General features: G+C 37.8%; 1 protein-coding gene across 6 annotated transcripts in view; it reads right to left on the bottom strand.

Moving 5' to 3' along the window:
* The window catches only part of TASP1 (taspase 1), a 262,432-nt gene that overhangs the window by 79,632 nt on the left and 158,227 nt on the right, over positions 1-24,573 (bottom strand). For 4 of the 6 annotated variants that reach the window (XR_004245959.2, XM_032142309.2, XM_032142310.2 and 1 more), the window contains one exon: positions 17,976-18,086. Coding sequence is in view for 3 of the 6 variants with exons in the window: in XM_032142309.2 (XP_031998200.1) it covers positions 17,976-18,086 (111 nt within the window). In the remaining 3 variants the exon portion in view is untranslated. Of the gene's footprint in view, positions 1-13,794; positions 13,818-17,975; positions 18,087-24,573 lie in introns of all 6 variants that reach the window. The other 2 variants (XR_009211478.1, XR_009211479.1) reach the window with 1 other exon arrangement.

The following is a 24,573-nucleotide window of genomic DNA, read 5'->3' as shown; positions in this document are numbered from 1 at the left end:
TAATGAGGGGAAGCAACTTCACAGCTATAAAAATCATCCTAAATTATGTTATGAGCATTATAATAATTATGGATTTATTTATTCACCTAATCCACCAAATGCAGCTTAGGCCCTATTCAGACTAATTAGTCAATATACTGTGCAACTCAACCTTCAGCGTCATATGATTTAATTTCCCTTCGCTTCTTGCAACATTATAATTATGTGCTTTGAGTTTACTGTAAATAATATTAGTGGTTTTCCCCACATGCTCACAAACTAAAGGAACAGACAAAAAGCTTTTTGATCACCTAATAAGTACCCTTAGGAGAAAAAAAATTTGCTAATATGGAAACAAGAATTTTTGGGTTTTTTTGTGTGTGTGTTGTTTTTTTTTTTTTGCATGAGATGAAACAAATTCCTTGTATGATTTTAATTACATCCTAATACTTCATAAACATCTTTTAACATAAAACTCAATAAAGTACCAATTGTGAATAGTTCAGCAGCTCCCAGTGATAGGATGGCACCAACCTTTATAATCAAGTCCATGGTCCCCCAAACTGGCCACTTTTTAAAATCAAATAAATCAGTAGCAAAACAATAGCTCTTTTTTTTTTTTTTTTTTTTTTTGAGACGGAGTCTCGCTCTGTCACCCAGGCTGGAGTGCAGTGGCGCAATCTCGGCTCACTGCAAGCTCTGCCTTCCAACAATAGCTCTTTTTAACGTAACGCGAGATTGTTTACAGAGTTTGGGAGTTTGGTTTTTTGTTTTGCCTTTGTTAGTACTATGCTTATTACTTGCTTTCCAACCAAAAAATATTATCAAATTATTTCCAGTGATCAAAATTTAGTGGCTATTTTAAATGGCTTTTTGGTTTGGTTCCCCAAAGGCCTGGGTGAAGAACACATCTGTGGTAGATACAATCATCTCTGCTACTTAAAAAGCTCCAAATGTACAAAATGTATGAAACTTCCAGGCTCTAGAAGGCTTTCTTGCAAACAGGAAACCTCAGCCACAGGGAGAAACCAGCTTCCATTTTGAGAGCCCAAAATCCAAGTTATTCTCTTGCTGCCAGCTACCCATTTCCACCTATTCCAGTAAGTCCATCTTATTAGTTTGCTGCTGATCAATACTGTTAGTAATTTAATGCAGTAATAAATTTTTTTTCTTTTTCCTATTTGTAAGAAGAAAGGAAGAAGAGAAAAATAATTGAACTTCCCACACACACTGACTCAATATCATCCCAACATAAAAATGCATCCACCATGTCAAAGAAGGTAACTTTCTGAGTTCTTTGGAAATTGTGATGGTTGTTTCTCAGAATCAACATGTACTGAAAAAATCAAATTTAGTGTTAACTCAATATAACATACAGATGAACTATTTATTTTCAAATGACAGTTGTCCAGGTCAATAATTGTCATTTTTTTTTTTTTTGAGACAGTGTCTTGCTCTGTTGCCCAGGCTAGAATGTAGCGGCATGATCTTGGCTCACTGCAACCTCTGCTTCCTGAGTTCAAGATAGCTCTTATTATTTTGAGATACGTCCCATCAATACCTAATTTACTGAGAGTTTTTAGCATGAAGGGTTGTTGAATTTTGTCAAAGGCCTTTTCTGCATCTATTGAGATAATCATGTGGTTTTTGTCTTTGGTTCTGTTTATATGCTGGATTACATTTATTGATTTGCGTATGTTGAACCAGCCTTGCATCCCAGGGATGAAGCCCACTTGATCATGGTGGATAAGCTTTTTGATGTGCTGCTGGATTCGGTTTGCCAGTATTTTATTGAGGATTTTTGCATCAATGTTCATCAAGGATATTGGTCTGAAATTCTCTTTTTTGGTTATGTCTCTGCCAGGCTTTGGTATCAGGACGATGCTGGCTTCATAAAATGTGTTAGGGAGGATTCCCTCTTTTTCTATGGATTGGAATAGTTTCAGAAGGAATGGTACCAGTTCCTCCTTGTACCTCTGGTAGAATTTGGCTGTGAATCCATCAGGTCCTGGACTCTTTTTGGTGGGTAAGCTATTGATTATTGCCACAATTTCAGAACCTGTTATTGGTCTATTCAGAGATTCAACTTCTTCCTGATTTAGTCTTGGAAGGGTGTATTTGTCAAGGAATTTATCCATTTCTTCTAGATTTTCTAGTTTATTTGTGTAGAGGTGTTTGTAGTATTCTCTGATGGTAGATTGTATTTCTGTGGGATTGGTGGTGATATCCCCTTTTTCATTTTTTATTGCATCTATTTGATTCTTCTCTTTTCTTCTTTATTAGTCTTGCTAGCAGTCTATCAATTTTGTTGATCTTTTCAAAAAACCAGCTCCTGGATTCATTAACTTTTTGAAGGGTTTTTTGTGTCTCTGTTTCCTTCAGTTCTGCTCTGCTTTTAGTTATTCTAGCCTTCTGCTAGCTTTTGAATGGGTTTGCTCTTGCTTTTCTAGTTCTTTTAATTGTGATGTTAGGGTGTCAATTTTGGATCTTTCCTGCTTTCTCTTGTGGGCATTTAGTGCTATAAATTTCCCTCTACACACTGCTTTGAATGTGTCCCAGAGATTCTGGTATGTTCTGTCTTTGTTCTCGTTGGTTTCAAAGAACATCTTTATTTCTGCCTTCATTTCATTATGTACCCAATAGTCATTCAGGAGCAGGTTGTTCAGTTTCCATGTAGTTGAGTGGTTTTGAGTGAGTTTCTTAATCCTGAGTTCTAGTTTGATTGCACTGTGGTCTGAGAGAGAGTTTGTTATAATTTCTGTTCTTTTCCATTTGCTGAGGAGAGCTTTACTTCCAACTATGTGGTCAATTTTGGAATAGGTGTGGTGTGGTGCTGAAAAAAATGTATATTCTGTTGACTTGGGGTGGAGAGTTCTGTAGATGTCTATTAGGTCCACTTTGTGTAGAGCTGAGTTCAATTCCTGGATATCCTTGTTAACTTTCTGTCTCGTTGATCTGTCTAATGCTGACAGTGGGGTGTTAAAATCTCCCATTATTATTGTGTGGGAGTTTAAGTCCCTTTGTAGGTCACTGAGGACTTGCTTTATGAATCTGGGTGCTCCTGTGTTGGGTGCATATATATTTAGGACAGTCAGCTCTTCTTGTTGAATTGATCCCTTTACCATTATGTAATGGCCTTCTTTGTCTCTTTTGATCTTTGTTGGTTTAAAGTCTATTTTATCAGAGACTAGGATTGCAACCCCTGCCTTTTTTTGTTTTCCATTTGCTTGATAGATCTTCCTCCATCCCTTTATTTTGAGTCTATATGTGTCTCTGCACGTGAGATGGGTTTCCTGAATACAGCACACTGATGGGTCCTGACTCCTTATCCAGTTTGCCAGTCTGTGTCTTTTAATTGGAGCATTTAGCCCATTTACATTTAAAGTTAATATTGTTATGTGTGAATCTGATCCTGTCATTATGATGTTAGTTGGTTATTTTGCTCGTTAGTTGCTGTACTTTCTTCCTAGCCTTGATGGTCTTTACAATTTGGAGTGTTTTTGCAGTGGCTGGAACCGGTTGTTCCTTTCCATGTTTAGTGCTTCCTTCAGGAGCTCTTTTAGGGCAGGCCTGGTGGTGACAAAATCACTCAGCGTTTGCTTGTCTGTAAAGTATTTTATTTCTCCTTCACTTATGAAGCTTAGTTTGGCTGGATAGGAAATTCTGGGTTGAAAATTCTTTTCTTCAAGAATGTTGAATATCGGCCCCCACTCTCTTCTGGCTTGTAGAGTTTCTGCCGAGAGATCAGCTGTTGGTCTGATGGGCTTCCCTTTGTGGGTAACCCGATCTTTCTCTCTGGCTGCCCTTAACATTTTTTCCTTCATTTCAACTTTGGTGAATCTGACAATTATGTGTCTTGGAGTTGCTCTTCTCGAGGAGTATCTTTGTGGCGTTCTCTGTATTTCCTGAATCTGAATGTTGGCCTGCCTTGCTAGATTGGGGAAGTTCTCCTGGATAATATCTTGCAGAGTGTTTCCCAACTTGGTTCCATTCTCCCCGTCATTTTCAGGTACACCATTCAGACGTAGGTTTGGTCTTTTCACATAGTCCCAAATTTCTTGGAGGCTTTGTTCATTTCTTTTTATTCTTTTTTCTCTAAACTTCCCTTCTCACTTCATTTCATTCATTTCATCTTCCATCACTGATACCCTTTCTTCCAGTTGATCGCATCTGCTACTGAGGCTTCTGCAATCTTCGCGTAGTTCTCGATACTTGCCTTTCAGCTCCATCAGCTCCTTTAAGCCCTTCTCTCCATTGGTTATTCTAGTTATCCATTCTTCTAATTTTTTTTCAAAGTTTTTAACTTCTTTGCTATTGTTTTGAATTTCCTCCCATAGCTCAGAGTAGTTTGATCGTCTGAAGCCTTCTTCTCTCAACTCGTCAAAGTCATCCTCCATCCAGCTTTGTTCCGTTGCTGGTGAGGAACTGCACTCCTTTGGAGGAGGAGAGGTGCTCTACTTTTTAGAGTTTCCAGTTTTTCTGCTCTGTTTTTTCCCCATCTTTGTGGTTTTATCTACTTTTGGTCTTTGATGATGGTGATGTACAGATGGGTTTTTGGTGTGGATGTCCTTTCTGTTTGTTAGTTTTCCTTCTACCAGACAGGACCCTCAGCTGCAGGTCTGTTGGAGTTTACTAGAGGTCCACTCCAGACCCTGTTTGGCTGGGTGTCAGCAGCGGTGGCTGCAGAACAGCGGATTTTCGTGAGACCACAAATTCAGCTGTCTGATAGTTCCTCTGGAAGTTTTGTCTCAGAGGAGTACCTGGCCGAATGAGGTGTCAGTCTGTCCCTACTGGGGGGGGGGGTGCCTCCCAGTTAGGCTGCTGGGGGGTGAGGGACCCACTTTAGGAGGCAGTCTGTCCGTTCTCAGATCTCCAGCTGTGTGCTGGGAGAACCACTACTCTCTGCAAAGCTGTCAGTCAGACAGGGACATTTAAGTCTGTGGAGGTTCCTGCTGAATTTTTGTTTGTCTGTGCCCTGCCCCCAGAGGTGGAGCCTACAGAGGCGGGCAGGCCTCCTTGAGCTGTGGTGGGCTCCACCCAGTTCGAGCTTCCTGGCTGCTCTGTTTACCTAAGCAAGCCTGGGCAATGGCGGGCGCCCCTCCTCCAGCCTCGCTGCCACCTTGCAGCTTGATCTCAGACTGCTGTGCTAGCAATCAGCGAGACTCCGTGGGCATAGGACCCTCCCAGCCAGGTGCGGGACACAATCTCCTAGTGTGCCGTTTTCCAGGCCCGCTGGAAAAGCGCAGTATTAGGGTGGGACTGATTCGATATTCCAGGTGCCGTCTGTTACCCCTTTCTCTGACCAGGAAAGGGAACTCCCTGACCCCTTGCGCTTCCTGAGTGAGGCATTGCCTCGCTCTGCTTGGGCTCGTGCACAGTGCGCCACACCAACTGTCCTGCACCCACTGTTTGGCACTCCCTAGTGAGATGAAACCAGTACCTCAAGCAGAAATGCAGAAATCACCCATCTTCTGTATCGCTGGGCCTGGGAGCTGGAGACTGGAGCTGTTCCTATTTGGCCATCTTGGCTCCACCCCCTTCTGCATTTTATTTACATCTCTAAATACACTGCAATCCTTTCAGTTATGAAAAAAAAATCCCTTCTATCTCTGGCTTCCAAATCACAAGTGTCCTTTTCTCTTCCCTCATTCTTTCTCTCTTTTCTATCCCCTTCAAAGGATACTCTTTTTCTAGCAATGGGGTTAAAAATAATAGTCAGAATCTCTGCTCTCCTAGAGTTTATGCCCTGCTTAAGGGAGAAAAACAATAATAGCAAGTAAATACAGAATAAATCAAGAAGGGTTAAATAGAAATATAAACCAGAGTAGGAGGGCAGGAAAAGGAGTAAAATTTTAGGTAGGGTGGACAGGAAAAGCTTCTTTGAGAAAATGACATGGAGCAGATCTGGCCTCTCAGCTGAATCCCGCATATAGAAGTACCATAAATCGTGGAAGACAACCCCAAAGTCTCAACTCCCCTGGCAAGGTCTAGTCCCACACATGGCAACTGACTATCATGTCTACAAATACCTCTATACCAACATGGTCAAAACCAATGCCATTTTCTCTACATGTCCAATGTTTCAAATATGACATTCCTATAATTTCTTATTGGCATGTAATTCCATGTCCTTCAGAATCTAAACTCCAGCTATATCAATGCCTCTTTCCCGACACCTGTCACATTCTATCAGCTATAAAGCCCCAGAGATTCTCTTTGAGAGTCTTTAGTACATGACCCTCCTTTCTGTCCAATCTAGTTCTGTTTCTCTAATTGCCACTGCCTACAAATTAGTACCTCATCTCCAAGGTCTCCTTCCTCCACAATCCATCCCACATCTTAGAATAAAACTCTATTGCTGAGTATAGGTCCATTCCAAGATGGCCGAACAGGAACAGCTCTGGTCTGCAGCTCCCAGCGTGATGGATGCAAAGACGGGTGATTTCTACATTTCCAACTGAGGAACCTGGTTCATCTCATTGGGACTACTCAGAAAATGGATGCAGACCACAGAGGGAGAGCCAAAGCAGGGTGGGGCATCGCCTCACCCAGGAAGCACAAGGGGTCAGAGGATTTCCCTTTCCTAGCCAAGGGAAGCCATGACAGATGCCATCCCCATCAAGCTACCAATGACTTTCTTCACAGATTTGGAAAAAACTACTTTAAAGTTCATATGGAACCAAAAAAGAGCCTGCGTTGCCAAGACAATCCTAAGCAAAAAGAACAAAGCTGTAGGCATCACACTACCTGACTTCAAACTATACTACAGTAACCAAAACAGCATGGTACTGGTGCCAAAACAGATATACCGACCAATGGAACAGAACAGGGGACTCAGAAATAACACCACGCATCTACAACCATCTCATCTTTGACAAACCTGACAAAAACAAAAAATGGGGAAAGGATTCCCTATTTAATAAATGGTGCTGGGAAAACTGGCTAGCCTTATGTAGAAAGCTGAAACTGGATCCCCTCTTTACACCTTATACAAAAATTAATTCGAGATGGATTAAAGACTTAAATGTTAGACCTAAAACCATAAAAACCCTACAAGAAAACCTAGGCAATACCATTCAGGACATAGGCGTGGGCAAAGACTTCATGACTAAAACACCAAAAGCAATCACAACAAAAGCCAAAATTGACAAATGGGATCTAATTAAACTAAAGAGCTTCTGCACAGCAAAAGAAACTATCATCAGAGTGAACAGGCAACCTACAGAATGGGAGAAAATTTTTGCAATCTACCCATCATCTGACAATGCTAATATCTGACAAAAGGCTAATATCCAGAATCTACAAAGAACTTAGAAACAAATTTACAAGAAAAAATCAAACAACCCCATCAAAAAGTGGGCAAAGAATATGAACAGACACTTTTCAAAAGAAGATACTTATGCAGCCAACAGACACATGAAAAAATGCTCATCATCACTGCTCATCAGATAAATACAAATCAAAACCACAACGAGATGCCATCTCACACCAGTTAGAATGGCAATCATTAAAAAGTCAGGAAACAACAGGTGCTGGAGAGGATGTGGAGAAATAGGAACGCTTTTACACTGTTGGTGGGAGTGTAAACTAGTTCAACCATTGTGGAAGACAGTGTGGCGATTCCTTAAGGATCTAGAACTAGAAAGACCATTTGACCCAGCAATCCCACTACTGGGTATATAAACCAAAGGATTATATATCATGCTACGATAAAGACACATGTATGTTTACTGCGGCACTATTCACAATAGCAAAGACTTGGAACCAACCCAAATGTCCATCAATGATAGACTGGATTAAGAAAATGTGGCACATATACACCATGGAATACTACGCAGCCATAAAAAAGGATGAGTTCATGCCCTTTGTAGCGACATGGATGAAGCTGGAAACCATCATTCTCAGCAAACTATCGCAAGGACAAAAAACCAAACACGGCCTGTTCTCACTCATAGGTGGGAATTGAACAATGAGAACACATGGACACAGGAAGGGGAACATCACACACCGGGGCCTGTAGTGGGGTGGGGGGATGGGGGAGGGATAGCATTAGGAGAATCACCTCATGTAAATGATGAGTTAATGGGTGCAGCACACCAACATGGCACATATATACATATTTAACAAACCTGCACATTGTGCACATGTACCCTAGAACTTAAAGTATAATAATAATAATAATATATCTTAAAAAAACTCTATTGCCAAAAGCCTTATGTGGCTGTCCACTATATTATGAACAATTGCTTGCTTGTTTGTTTTTCCACTTGTAGTTATACCATTCTCTTGACTATATTCTGTCTACCTGTTAAATTAGACAACTTGCTGATCATACAACAAACCCCAAGATATTCCCTCCTGAAGACACTTCATTCATGACTCTTTCCTTAATCTACCAGATATGACACCTTCCTCTGCTTCTTTTGAACTCTTCAGCCCTTTCCTACTTCACCACATTAAGAGTTTAACTATGGGCCAGGCGTGGTGGCTCACGACTGTAATCCCAGCACTTTGGGAGGTAAAAGCAGGAGGATTACTGGAGCCCAGGAGTTCAAGATCAGCCTGAGCAACATAGTAAGACCCTGTCTCCACAGAAAAATTACAAATTCAGCTGGATGTGGTGGTAAGTGCCTGTAGTCCTAGCTACTTAGGAGGCTAAGGCGCAAGGACAGCTACAGCCCAGGGGGGTTGTAAGTTACAGGGAGCTATGATCGTGCTACTGCACTCCAGCCTGCATGACAGAGGGAGACCCAGTCTTGAAAAGAAATAAAAATGAAAAAGGAGTTCAACTGTTAAGGTTTTGATATTTTTATTTCAATAGTTTCGGGGTTTGGAATGGTTTTGGGTTTCAATGGTTTTGAGTTACATGAATACATTCTTTCAGTGGTTATTTCTGATATTTTAGTAAACCTGTCACCTAAGCGGTATATACTGTGCCCAATATGTAGTCTTTTATCCCTCACTCCCCTCCCAACCTTCTCCTATGAGTCCTCAAAGTCCATTATATCACTCTTATGCCTTTGTGTCCTCACAGCTTAACTCTCACTTATAAGTGAGAACATACGATATTTGGTTTTCTATTCTTGAGTGACTTCACTTAGAATAATGGCCGCCAGTCCCATCCAAGTTTCTGTAAAAGACATTATTTCATTCCTTTTTATGGTTAAGTGGTATTCCATGGTGTGTATATACCATATTTTCTTTATCCACTCATTAGTCAGTGGGTACTAAGGTTGGTTCCATATGTTTGCAACGATAAATTGTGCTCCTATAAACTTGTATGTGCATGTGTCTTTTTCTTATAATGACTTCTTTTCCTTTGGGTAGCTACTCAGTAGTGGGACTGCTGGATCAAATGGTAGATCTATTTTTAGATCTTTAAGGAATCTTCACGCTGTTTTCCATAATGACTGCACAAATCTACATTTCCACCAGCAGTGTAAAAGTGTTCTCTTTACATTACATCCATGCCAACATTTATTGTTTTTTTGACTTTTAAATTATGGTCATTCTTGCAGGCATAAGGTGGTATCTCATTGTGGTTTTAATTTGCATTTCCCTAATGATTAGTGATATTGAGCATTTTTTTCATGTTTGTTGGCAGTATATCTTCTTTGGAGAAATGTCTATTCATGTTCTTGGTCTACTTTTTGACAGGATTATTTTTTTCTTGATTTGTTTGAAAAAGAATATATGTAACACATAATTTGTCAAACACATAAATAGAACAAACATCCATTAATCCACTAAACAACTTGGAAAAGTAAACCCTAACAACATTGTTGAGACTTCCCAAATCCTCCCTTCCAGAGAAAACTACTACCCTGAATTACTTCTTAATAACTTCTTTCTCTCCTTTCTAGTTTTAATATATATGTATGTATAATTAATGTTTGATTTTGCTAAGATATCTTAATGGTGGCATACTGACTGCATTCCTTTGCAAACTGCATTTTCTAACTTAAGTATCATGATTTAAGGTTCATTCATGCTGATGGGTACAGTTGTAAGGCATCGGTTTTTACTGCCATATGGTATTCTGTTGGTGGACATTACAGTTCTTTCCATCATTTAAAATAAGTGCTATAGACATTCTTGTGCATGTCATCTGGTACATATATAGAAATACAGGACCAGAGTTTCTGGGTTGTGGGCAGGCACATGTTCCACTTTTCATGAAAATTGAAATGAATGAATATTTTTCCAAAATGACTGTCCCTATTTAAAAACATCAATATTTAAAACACTTATTTCATATTTTCTATCTAGTAATTCTAATATCTAAAGTCTTTGGTAGTCTGGGCATGGTGGCTCATGCCCGTAATCCCAGCACTTTGGGAGGCTGAGGTTGGGGGATCACCTGAGGTCAGGAGTTTGAAACCAGCCTGGCCAACATGGTGAAACCCCATCTCTACCAAAAATATAAAAAATTAGCTGGGCATGGTGGCGGACGCTTGTAAACCCAGCTACTTGGGAGGCTGAGGCAGGAGAATCACTTGAACCCTGGAGGCGGCGATAGCAGTGTGCCGAGATCATGCCATTGCACTCCAGCCTGGGTGACAGAGCAAGACTTCGTCTCAAAAAAACAAAACAAAACAAAAAAAACCATCTTGACTAACACAGTGAAACCCTGTCTCTACTAAAAATACAAAAAATTAGCTGGGCATGGTGGCGGACACTTGTAATCCCGGCTACTTGGGAGGCTGAGGGAGGAGAATCACTTGAACCCGGGAGGCGGAGACTGCAGTGTGCTGAGATCACGCCACTGTACTCCAGCCTGGGCAACAAGAGTGAAACTCCGTCTCAAATAAATAAATAAACACACAAATAAATAAATAAAGTCTTTGGTAGTCTGGTTAAAATTTCTGTTGACCTACATGCTGTCTCTCATGGTAACTCTCTTTTACGTGTTTTACTTTATTTTATCCTTCTATTTTGGATTCATATATGAGATTTCTTTGAGATCTGAGCTGACAGTGTATTCCTTCAGAAAGGATCTTCACTTATTTCTCCCAAACTCCTGGGAGTTTCATACATCTAGGACTACCTTACACAAAAATTTTCATCCATTCACTTGAAAGTGTGATTTTTGCCTTTTTTAATATTTTGTCTAGCATTTTTAGATTATTTGTAGTCGGAAGATTCCAGGATCTCCATTTCACAAAATTGCCCAGAATGTAAGTTCCTATATTTCCTGAACTTTAGTACAGTGTTTATTCACCTTATATTTTATTTACTGTGCATTTGTTTTTTTCTCTTCCCCTGGAATGCAAGGTTTTTTGATAGCAAGGCTGTTTTATTTATCTGTGAATCTCTCATAGTAACCAGCAAAGTATCTTGTACATGCATAGCTGTCAATGAATAATTGTTAAATAAAAAGATAAATAAAATTCTGAAAATATAAAGCCTAGAGCCCAAGAATTAGTGGCAAATAATGCCCAAAGAGGGATGCTTAATTTATATTTTCCTTATTTTGCAGTTTGAATATGTGAGTATAACCAGCTAAATATCACAGCATTTATAACAGTGAAGGAGAAACATCTTTGATTTTTCTAATAGACAAAAAAGAATATATTTTCTTAGGAGTCCCTCAAGCTCCAGATAGCTACAAAGAAAAAAGATTTTAGTGTTTGAAAAAGAGATATATGCTTATCAAATATGAGGCAAAGTCTTATAAAAACACAATGCCCTGGAAAAGAGAACATTATATTTTTTAAATATTCTAAATTATTAAGAAATTCATGAAATGATGATCTCAGAGGCTAAATGTGTAATTACAGTGTACTTTTGTTCTTCCTATGAGAGCTAATGTTCACATAAAAGAAAATATGAATTGAATATAACTTCTCTATTTGGCAGAAAAGCATAAGCGGGGACTCCATCTCAATTGTCGACAGCACTCTACAATTGACAGTGAACCTCTAATGTCAATGACAGTGTAAGAACATCTCCCCAAAAGAATGAAGTAAAATATAGAGCAAAAATCACTTTTTAAAATCGTAATACTATATTCCACATGGAATTTTCCAACAATAGTCACAAAGACTGTAGGTTTATAAGACTAGGAGCTTAGTTCAGAAATTCAAAGAAAAAAAAGAAGTTATTTTCACAGATAACATTTTATCAATCATTATATTTAGTAATAAACAGAAACCAGCTAAAAAAAAATGTACTGTGATATTAGTCATTAAGTACTGAGCAGGAATCTATAATGCTGCCCCATAGTTCACATACCACACATGCAGCCAAGGTTTGCATCAAAAAGAATAATTCACAAAACCAAGTTGGTTTAAAAATAACCATGAAGAGGAAAAGTCACATCTGAATCACTGAAAGAGGTTGTATATGTGTATATGTGTGTAATCTTTTAGAAAGAACAACTAAAAAGGAAACTACTTATTTCTTCCCCCACTTAACTAAGCATTCAGTCTATAATCGGCTGGTTAGCATGAAGTATTATTAAGGCACTATTTTTACAGTACCCATTTTTATGAGTTTTGTATGTTACATGAAGAGTGGTTTTTAAAGAAATGTGCAGACTGGTTATTGTCTTTTATGCTTCCAATATTAAGTCAAACCAAAGCCCTGATCTTGGCATAAGGTAATGCAAGTGGAAACAAAAACATTTCAATCTCTGAAATGCCTTTCAATTTTCCTCCATTCGGTCTATCACATTAAAGTCTTGTTTATCAAAAATAGATTTTAACAAACCCTACATTTAAGATGGTGGCGGAGTTTGTTTCAAATTGCAGTAAGAGAAAAAAATCTTTATTTTAGTAAGTTACTGGCTACTTTAGAAAAAATACATAAAGACAAATTATTAGACCCATAAGTAATAATGGTTGAGCCTAGTTATAATGATTTAAAATTCAGAGTCTGGAACCGCAATTATTTTTGCACAAACCTAATAGGTGTCCACTCAAGGAAAATCATTATACAAAAAACTGCACTCATATGTTTACCACAGTGCTATTCACAATAGCTAAGATATGGAATCAACTGAAGTGTCCATCAACAGATGACTAAAGAAAATATGATACACACACACACACACACACACAAATACTATTCAGCCACAAAAAAAGAATGAAATCATGTCTTCTGAAGCAACATGGATGGAGCTGTAGGCCATTATCTTAACTGAAATAACTCACAAACAGGAAGTCAAATACCAAATATTCTCACTTATAGATGGGAGCTAAATAATGTGTACACATGGACTTAGAGTCTACAATAGTAGACAATGGAGACTCAAAAGGATGGGAGAGTCAGGGAATGAGGGATGAGAAATTACGTAATGGGTACAATGTACATTATTCAGGTGATGGTTACACTGAAAGCCCAGACTTCACCACTACACAATACATCCATGTAGCAAAACTGCACTTGAACCCCTTAAATTTTTACCAAAAAAAAAGTGAACTTAGGTTAATTGTAAATGTATATTCCAAACTCTAGAGCAACCACTAAAAAAAAATAACTGATATGCTAAAAAAGAGGAAATGAAATCATATAAAATGTTTAGTTAAAAGAATATAGAGAAGTCAGCATTTATATGCAGTAAAATGATATAGACAAAAATTACAGACAAATCTCTTTCAGTAGAGGAATGAATAAATTACGGAACCATGAAATATTTGGCTATAAAACTATATATACTGATATATTAAGAGCATTAAGCTATGTTAAGTGGAAAGCATATTGCAAAACAATACATTAAAAATCTCTTCTATATAATTGTTTAAAATGATGTCAGAAAGAAAGAAAAGGGAGGATGGCAGGAAAGGAGTGAGGGAAAGCCATAAATATACATACCAATCTGTTAGCAGTGGTTCTTTCTGGCAGGAGAAATGAGACTCAGAATGAATGAAAAGGGGTTATTGAACTTAATTATCATATACAATTTTTCTATATATGCATTGTAATGAGAATCGCTAGATATATTATTTATACAAATCTTAAAAAAAAAAAAAAAAAAAAAACAAAGGAAGCAAAAAGGGAAGAATATTATGGTTTCCACAAAACCAAGAAAGTGGTTGCTAGCTTACCTCCATCATTGGCTGAAAGGATTTCAACCGAATCATTTCAAATAGAAACTTGAGATACACCATCAATAGTTTTAATTTATAATTTCATTTAATGGCTAATTTGATTTACAACTTTTTTTTTTTTTTTTTGAGACAGAGTTTTTGCTCTGTTGCCCAGGCTAGAGTGCAGTGGCACAATATTGGCTCACTGCAATCTCCGCCTCTCAGGTTCAAGCGATTCTCCTGCCTCAGCTTCCCAAGTTCAAGAGATTCTCCTGCCTTAGCCTCCCAAGTAGCTGGGATTACAGGCGCTGGCCACCATGCCCAGCTAATATTTGTATTTTTAGTAGAGACAAGGTTTCACCATGTTGGCCAGGCTGATCTCAAACTCCTTGACCTCACGTGATCCACCTGCCTCAGCCTCCCAAAGTGCTAGGATTATAGGCCACGGCACTCAGCCTACAACTATTCTTCATATAAGTAGTTTAGTTCGGCTTGTGAACTAAACTAAGGATGAAATACAATTTTGGAGCTGGAAGGAATTTTAGGAACCATCCGTATTTGCCCACTCCTTTTACATATGAGGAAATTAAGAATAAAGAGATTTGTCCTAAAACAGACAACTAATTACACCACCAGTGTGTTAAAAGAGAAAAAAACTCAACCTCCTTGCTTCTAGTCTAGTCCTCTGGTAAATTCAATTTCTTTCCTTCCATTTACCTTGTAAATATCATCTGTGCTTCCTAAGTAGTTCCTGAAAATTTTCCTTTTTCAATCCCATTTCCAAATTATCTGTCTGAAAAGAATTTCACATTTATATGCTGAATCCAGAAGATACGACATAGAGCTTAGCATGGCAAAAGCATTTAGAAACTGCCTCTTATCTAACATTTTTGCTTTTATTCTTAATAAAACTGCTGAAGCAGCTTGTTTAACCAATGAGATGGACACAAAGTTGAGAGTGGAAACAACTGTCTTGACTCCCAGAACACTGTTCTTCTGTATTTCATACCATTTTACATTTTTTATTTTTTAAATAAAAGGCAGTGTTTTCTTGCACAACAAACACCCACTGGCTAACAAGATGACTTTGGAAAGTCACTGAACTCTTGCAAACTAAGTTTCAGCTATTAAAGGAACAGGGTCAATTAGGTGAGCTCAGACATTTCTTGCTCCTTTCCACGAGTCTGGAATTTCTAAGATGGGGCTCAATATGTATTAGGTAATGGATCCCAGTGGCAAGATGAAATACTGCAGGTCAACTCCGTGAACAGTTTTATAGAGTTATACAAAGCAACAGAAAAGAGCAGAGTTCAGGAACTCCTTAGCATAAACCCAAACAAAGGGAAGTAGAACTAGCTAATCTGTAGTTTTAGACTCAGTAAAGTACTTGGGATCATTCTCAACAACCATAAAGTTACCATGTGCCATAATTACACATCCATCACAGAGTTTCTAGAAAGTGAATGTTTTTTTTAATTTTTAATTTTTGTGGGTACATAGTAGGTATATATATTTATGAGGTACATGAAATGTTTTGATACAGGAATGCAATGTGAAATAATCACACCATCAACTATAGGGTATCCATCCCCTCAAGCATTTGTCCTTTGTGTTTCAGATGATCCAATTACACTCTTTTAGTTATTTTAAAATGTATAATTAAATTATTATTGGCTATGGTCACCTTGTTGTGCCATCAAATAGTAGGTCTTATTCATTCTTTCTTGTTATTTTTTTTACCTGTTAGGCATCCCCACCTCCCGCCAAGTCCTCCACTACCTTCCATGAGTTCAATTGTTTTGATTTTTAGATCCTACAAATGAGTGAGAACATGTTTGTCTTTCTGTGCCTGGCTTATTTCACTTAACATAATGATCTCCCCCAGTTCCATCCACGTTGTTGCAAATGACAAGATCTCATTCTTTTTTATGTCTGCATAGTACTCCATTGTGTGTATGTGCCGCATTTTCTTTATTCCTTCATCTGCTGGACACTTAGGTTGCTTCCAAATCTTGGCTATTGTGAACGCTGCTGCAACAAACATGGGAGTGCAAATATCTCTTCAATATACTGCTTCCCTTCTTTTGGGGATATATATAGCAGTGGGATTGCTGGATCACGTGGTGGCTCTATTTTTAGTTTTCTGAGGAACCTCCAAACTGTTCTCCATAGTGGTTGTACTAATTTACATTCCCACCAACAGTGTTCCAGCATTCTCTTTTCTCTGCATCTTCACCAGAGTTTGTTATTGCCTGTCTTTTGGATATAAGGCATTTTAACTGGGGTGAGATAACATCTCATTGTAGTTTTGATTTGCATTTCTCTGATGAGCAATAATTTGAGCACTTTTTCATATGCCTGTTTGCAATTAACATCTCATTGTAGTTTTGATTTGCATTTCTCTGATGAGCAATAATGTTGAGCACTTTTTCATATGCCTGTTTGCAATTTTTATGTCTTCATTTGAGAAATGTCTATTCAAATCTTTTGCCCATTTTTTGATCAGATTATTAGATTTTTTTCCTGTAGGGTTGTTTGGGCTCCTTATATATTCTGGTTATTAATCCCTTGTCAGATGGATAGTTTGCAAATATCTTCTCCCATTCTTCGGGTTGTCTCTTCACTTTGTTGTTTCCTTTGCTATGGAGAAGCTTTTTAACTTGATATAATCTCTTCTGTCCATTTTTGCTTTGGTTGCCTGCGCTTGCAGGGTATTAGTCAAGAAATTTTGCCCAGACCAATGTCCTAGAGATTTTCCCCAATGTTTTCTTGGAGTAGTTTCATAGATTGGGGTCTTAGATTTAAGTCTTTAGTCCGTTTTGATTTGATTTTTGTATATGGTGAGAGACAGGAGTCTAGTTTCATTCTTCTGCACATGGATATCCAGTTTTCCCAGCACCATTTGTTGAAGAGAGGTTTCCAGAGTGTATGTTCTTGACAACTTTGTGGAACATGAGTTCATTGTAGGTGTGTGGATTTGTTTCTGGGTTCTATACTCTGTTCCACTGGTCTATGTGACTGTTTTTATGCCAGTCCCATGCCATTTTGGTTACTATAATATAATCTGAAGTTATATAATGTGATTCCTCCATTTTTGTTCTTTTTGCTTAGGATAGCTTTGGCTATTCCAGATCTTCTGCGAGTCCACATAAATGTTAGGGTTGTTTTTTCTATTTCAGAAGAATGTCATTTGTATTTTGATAGGGATTGCATTGAATCTTTAGACTGCTTTGGGTAGTATGGACATTTTAACAATATTGATTCTTCCAATCCATAAACATGAAGCATTTTTCCATTTTTTGGTGTCCTCTTCAATTTCGTTTCATCAGTGTTTTATAGTTTTAGTTATAGAGATCTGTCTACATAGTGAACTTTTGATGAACATCTAATTTTCTACACTTACTATTCCTTCTCATTAACATTCTGAGAATGCATCTAATAACTCATAACAATTATGTAAATCACATATGCTATTAAGCCGATGAATTTGGTTTTCTTTTAAAACAGCATTCAACAACAGTAATTGTTAAAACAAAATAACAATAAAACCTAAGTCTGATTCTAATACATTTGAGGAAATAGTACATGAATATAATCAACCTTTTTCTGAAAAATCACTAGAGAGAGACCTTAAATGCCTATTCATGACTCATCTCTCAGCTCACATTTTGCCACTGGTCAATTCTTATTAACATATTAACATATGGTTATGTATTCATTCTACTATATGAGAGCCTTGTCAGTGTCTTACAGCTTGGGGATTAGCTTAGTTATATGGAAAATTTCATGTGGTACTATCTACTGTGGTGGAATTTCTTTTCACAATCAGTATTAAATGTGGGTCTTTCCCTCTGCTAGACCCTAGAGGTAGCTCTAGAAATACAAATGGAGTGCCTGACTCATAGTGCTTATAGCAGTGAAATAATCTGTATTTAGAAGATGTAATCTTCTTAATGTTATACTTACTGATAAACTTGTTTTGCATAGTCTCCAACAGGGCTTGGTGAGCATCTTCAGCTTGTAAAGCATGTGAACATTCTCTAGCCAGTATAGTGCGTACAAGATGCTCTCCACATCCTAGAAATCCAAACAAACCAACAGTTGAGGAAAAGCAGCACTGAACACCCTGCTTATTTCAATAGCATTAGAACACCCTTATGCATCATTTAAGAGAGTAGTTAGCTGGGAAAATAATTCAGTGAGGGATGAAATTACTTCCATGAGCAATCTGGTAATTTTAGTAAAGAGATTCAGCAGAAACTAAACACAAAGTTTATCAATCAAAAGCAAACCAATACCAATTAATATGATACATAGTTCTCTGTTTAACTATTATGTGTTGACTGGTGTTAGGCACTAACAAAAAAAATCCCCCTAAAAAATATTATGTGTAATTGTTAAACCACATTGGTACTTTTCAATATACACTCATTGCCACAAATACCATCAGTTCATAAAAGTGTGAATTTTTTCAGGACACAGGCATGGGCAAAGACTTCAAGTCTAAAACACCAAAAGCAATGGCAACAGAAGCCAAAATTGACAAATGGGATCTAATTAAACTAGAGCTTCTGCATAGCAAAAGAAACTACCATCAGAGTGAACAGGCAACCTACAGAATGGGAGAAAATCTTTGCCACCTACTCATCTGACAAAGGGCTAATATCCAGAATCTACAATGAACTCAAACAAATTTACAAGAAAAAAACAACCCCATCAAAAAGCGGGCAAAGGATATGCAAGGACACTTCTCAAAAGAAGACATTTATACAGCCAACAAACATGAAAAAATGCTTACCATCACTGGTCAACAGAGAAATGCAAATCAAAACCACAATGAGATACCATCTCACACCAGTTAGAAATGCAATCATTAAAAAGTCAGGAAACAACAGATGCTGGAGAGGATGTGGAGAAACAGGAACACCTGTACACTGTTGGTGGGAGTGGAAATTAGTTCAACCATTATGGAAGATAGTCTGGTGATTCCTCAAGGATCTAGAACTGATCCTTGACCCAGCAATCCCATTACTAGGTATATATTCCACGGATTATAAATCATTCTACTATAAAGATACATGCACCCATATGTTTATTGCAGCACTCTTCACAATAGCAAAGACTTGGAACCAACCCAAATGTCCATCAATGACAGACTGGATAAAGAAAATGTGGCACATAGGCCGGGCACAGTGGCTCATGCCTGTAATCCCAACACTTTGGGAGGCCGAGGTGGGTGGATCCACCTGAGGTCAGGAGTTTGAGACCAGCCTGGCCAACATGGTGAAACCCCATCTCTACTAAAAAATACAAAAATTAGCCAGGCGTAGTAGCAGGCGCCTTCATCCCAGCTACTTGGGAGGGAGAGGCAAGAGAATCATTTGAACCTGGTAGGCAGAGTTTGCAGTGAGCTGAGATGGAGCCATCGCACTCAAGCCTGGGGGACAAGAACAAGATTTCTCAAAAAAAAAAAAAAAAAAAAAAAGAAAATGTGGCACATATACACCATGGAATACTATGCAGCCATAAAAAAGGATGAGTTCATGTCCTTTGCAGGGACGTGGATGAAGCTGGAAACCATCATTCTCAGCAAACTAACACAGGAACAGAAAACTAAGCACTGCATGTTCTCACTCATAAGTGGGAGTTGAACAATGAGAACACATGGACACAGGGAGGGGAACATCACACACCAGGGCCAGTCAGGAGGTGGGGGGCAAAGGGAGGGATAGCATTAGGAGAAATACCTAATGTAGGTGACAGGTTGATGGGTGGAGCAAACCACCATGGCACATGTATACCTATGTAACAAAACTGCACGTTCTGCACATGTACCCCAAAACTTAAAGTGTAATTAAAAATAATAAAATAATAAAATAAAAGAACAGGAGCCATTAGGACCTTCAAGGAAAAAAATGCCCTCTTCAACCAGAAACAAATGTGCTGAATAGGTAAAACACTGCCTTTGACTATTACATTAGTCATAGTAGACTAGAAATATGTCCTATTATAAATAGTCAATTAGAAATAAGATTACATTCCTCTCCAGTGTTGGAAGTGGATGTTTTAAGAAAATTATTCAATAAGACTGGAAAATGAGAGGAAAGAAAAAGAATCAATAGAAGAATGGGAATTCTGGAGTAGTTGTTCACCTATTCAGTAAAAAAATAAAGGCCTTCTAAAAGAGAAAAAAAAGTATGAATTTTTTTTAGAAATTGCCAGGTATTTGCCAGAAATGGCTTCCCTGTATTTTTGGTAAAGTGTAAATGCAAACATCCTTCCAGATCTAAATATCTCTTTGTGAATGAATACCTACACTTCAAGGAAGATCTAGATACATAATTCAATGTGTAACTTTGTGGCATTCCCTATTCAGTAAATTTTTGCAATATTGTTTTTATAATCGGGAAAAAGATGACAATAAAGCTAATATAAAGAAACCATGTTGGACACTTACTATGCACAACCATTGTGCTTAGCTCATGAAACGCCATAAAGTTCAATTCCCTTTGTGCACATACTTGATGTTGAACAGTGAAATGTTACACTTTAGGACAATAATAACTGCTAGGATATTGGCATATTATAAACTAAATGAACGTTCAGAAAGTTATATACACATGCCTGAAGTCAAAAAGCTAAACCACATGAAGTTAACATTACATCAAAAATACACAATGTATGTCAGAAAGACTTTGCTCTGTTGTTATACAGGAATATACATACAGAGCTTTCCAATGATTGATCTTCTTACCAAGAAACTTTTAAAATTATGACTTATATTCTCTGACATTGATCATCTTTAACAAAGAGCCATGAAACCAAAGCTTATTTTCCTGTAGGTTCCAATCAAATAAAGTTTGACTTCTATGCTTTTACCTATAAAATTCCAAAGTTTCTTAGAATATGCTGCCATAGAGCTGAAGTGTGATTCAAAGGCAAACGGTTCCACTCTTTATTCACCAATATTAGAAATGACTTTCACTATACCCTCTTTTTGTCCTTACTTTTCCAAGTAAGAGTATGTGTATGTTCTCAAATCTTAACAGAAAACATGGATTATAAAAGACCTGACAAGATGCCTAGAAGTAAAAAAACACCAAGTTCTAAAAAAAGAAAAATTTTAGCATCAATAAGTATGACAAATGAATGGATTAAAACACATAATAAATTCATAACTTATGTTTTTAAAAGCACTGATCATCTTTGGAGGATGCTATGAAACCAACTCACTATTCTGAAAACTGATAAAAGAAAACAAGCAAGCATGTTTCTGTCCTTCCAATAGGAACTATATACCAGTGTAACCAATTTATGAAGGAATATTTTCTCTATAGAAGTATCCTAGATAATAAATGAAAAAGAAATCAATAGAATTGGAATATAACCATTTGTAACCCACAATGTAATAACTGATAGAGGCAATCATCAGTGGCTGCTAATACCACAGAAAGATACCAGACACTATGTATCTCTTGACAAAATCATACCTAGTCTTGTACACTGCCCAAAAAAAAAAAAAAAACTATACTTGAATCTGCTTAGGCCTCTAAATTCAGTTATCAATTTCCAGAATTAAAAAACATCTGCAAAAAGACCTACAGTTGCATCATACTTAATGACGAAACGCTGAATTGTTTCTCCCTAGGATCAGAAACAGGGCAATGATGTCTGCTTTCATCACTTCTCTTCAACAATGTACTGGAGATTACAGCCATTGTAATAAGGCAAGGGGAAAAAAGGCATAAAGAACAGAAAGGAAGAAGTAAAACTGCCTCTATTCACAGATGATATAATTTTCTATGTAGAAAATCCCAAAGGATCTACAAAACAACTATTAGAGGTATCTCTCCATATTCTTCCTGTCTGGTTAGTCTAGGACAAAGGCTGGCGGAAGATACCTGCCTGGTACTTACCAGTCCTCAAAATATGGACCTGACCTTCATTTCTTTCCTCATTCATTCATTTGCCAGGCTGTTTTTGAGTCCCTACTCTGTGGTAGGCCCAGAGTACACAGCAGCTGGCAGGGGTGCTACTACATATTGTCAGACCTCCCCAAAAGTGTCAGGCCCCTGCTTGATGACTCAGTATTCACTTTACTGTCATTCTGGCCAGTCCAGATGTCAATGCCCTGATTATGTATTCTACACACCAACCTAAAGGACTCATATAAAAACTCTGGATTCAGCAGGAATCCTGGACATTCCCACAGCCCTAGGAGTGCCAGTCTCTATGGCCAGGTCATCTCACATTAATCTTAACCCTTACTCCAGCCCCAGCTCACTCTTTCCCAGTATGTTTCCTGTTGCTGAGAATTCAGCATGTTCCATGCTCAAAGATAATACATGTCTTCTACTTGTGGGTATCCCTAAACTTTCAAAACCCACAATGAAGATGAACTCCCAATAAAAAATTCCAACCCCCAACTTTAACACATATATACACACAACCAAAAGGAAGAATGAGCAACAGCAAAAAAACAAAAAAGTTATTTCAAGAAGTGAAAATAATTGGACAGTGGTTGAAAACAAATTTGTAAAAGGCCAAATAGTAAATATTTTAGGTTTTGAATGCTACATGTAATTTCTTTCTATCAAATCTTCTTAATTTTTTTTTTGCAACAAGTCTTAAAAACTAAAAAATCATTCTTAGCTTATGAGCTATACAAAAACAGGCCATGAACCAGATTGGCCCACAGGTCATTGTTTGCCTATCCCTGAAATAGAGCAAACTGTGGTACAATAAGAAAAAGAAACGGAGCCTAGAATGACAGAGAAAGAAAATGAGGAGTTAAGAATCCCAAAGTGTAAACTGATAATGTCCAATGCATTAATAGGCATTTTGAAAGAGAGGAAAGAAAGAAGAAAGCACTAATATTTGTATAAGGAATAAGAATTTTCTAGAATTTAAGTTATTAAACTGAAGATCCACACAGAGTTCCAAAAAAGAGGAATAAAAATAGAAATCCATCCTTAATTGTATCAGTTTGAAGCTCTGGACCAAAGACAACAAGAAAACATTAAAAACTAACCAAAAAGAAAAGGGAAAAAATTCACCTACAAAAAAAATCCAAAAAATTTTTAAATTAAACTGATAACTAAATATCTCCAAGCAACAAAAGAAGCCACAAGACTAACATCTTAAAGATGCTATGGCAAAAAAAACAAGCAAACAGAAAAAAACACTGCCAACCTGGAATCAGTTAAACTACCATTCTAGAGTGAGAGTGAAGACAGACGGTTTCAGACATGTAACGACAAATTCATTTCTCAGAGATTTTAACTCCCAGCTCACATTTACTCTGCCCAACACTACTCCTTGTCGTCATTCTTGCTGAATTTAATATTTATCTAGATGATTCTCCCAATATCTTGGCTTTTGGTATTCTGATATCCTCTCCTCCAGTTATCCGCACTACCTGATAAACTCACACCCATCTTCAGCAGTAACGTGAACTCCTCAGTCATATCAACTGGAATCATCTCACTCCTATCTTTCCAGCTCCCTCCCTTGGGCACTCCAACTCCAACATTCCCTCCATCTCACCAAAAACTGCCATCCATTAATTCAGCTGCCTTTTAACTATTCCTCACCCCACTCAGGTCCTCACCTCTATTCTTAACTAAAATTCCATGCTTCATCAACTTACATCCATCCCCTTACTCCCAAAAACCTCCCTGTTTCTCTCATTTCATCAAATATGTCTGGCAAAAGCCGATCCTGGAGTAACAGTCAGAATAGCTATACCGGGCTGCAAAAACAACGGCCAAATCTCAGTGACTTAAAATATAATTCTCTCTAATGTTATAGGTCATACCTGGATCACCTGAAGATCTGCTTCACACTCTCACTCAAACCTAGGTGAAAGAAACAAACCTAGGCAGATGGAGACTCCATCACCTGTAAATGCACTACCTGAATCACATACCTCCCCTCCACAAGAACAAGGCCACCCTGCTGTTCCAGAATTTTACCACCTTAGCCTGAAAGTGACAAATATCATTACCATTCCAGTCTCTGGGCAGAAAGAGCAACATGTTCTTAGGCAACTACATGGGGCCTGTGAAATATAGGGGAATATACGGATCTTCAGAGAGCATTAAGTTGAATGTCTCTGCCATGTCTGACTAAATCCAACTTCCCATGCCTGCAGTTGCATAGCTAAGCCTGAGGCACAGCAGCATGATTGAGGGGTGACATGCATGAGCATCAAGGCCCATCCATGGCCACTGAGTGGGATAAATTAAAAAAAAAAAAAGAAAGAAAGAAAAGAAAAAAGAAAGAAAACACCATCTGCTGAGAATGGCAGGAGGGAAAGGACAGGCCTGAAAACCAAAGGGTACTGCTAGGTAGCCTGACTAGACCCAGTCTCTTCCCAGGCATCTGTTACATGAGGTTTTTAAATTTAAGTTTAAATTTAAAAACTTGCCCCTTTAGCAACTGCAATTCAGTTCTCTTTTTAAAGGCTACATCCATTGCTATCATAAATAATATAAAATTGCCATTTAACCATTTTTAAAGTATGCAATTCAGTGGCATTAAGTACATTCACACTGTTGTACAA

Source organism: Hylobates moloch, unplaced genomic scaffold (assembly GCF_009828535.3).
Source record: "Hylobates moloch isolate HMO894 unplaced genomic scaffold, HMol_V3 SCAFFOLD_21, whole genome shotgun sequence".
In the NCBI taxonomy this organism is placed as follows: Eukaryota; Metazoa; Chordata; class Mammalia; order Primates; family Hylobatidae; genus Hylobates; species Hylobates moloch.
Note: the sequence above shows the minus strand (reverse complement) of the source record. Positions and strands in the feature narration are given on the sequence as shown.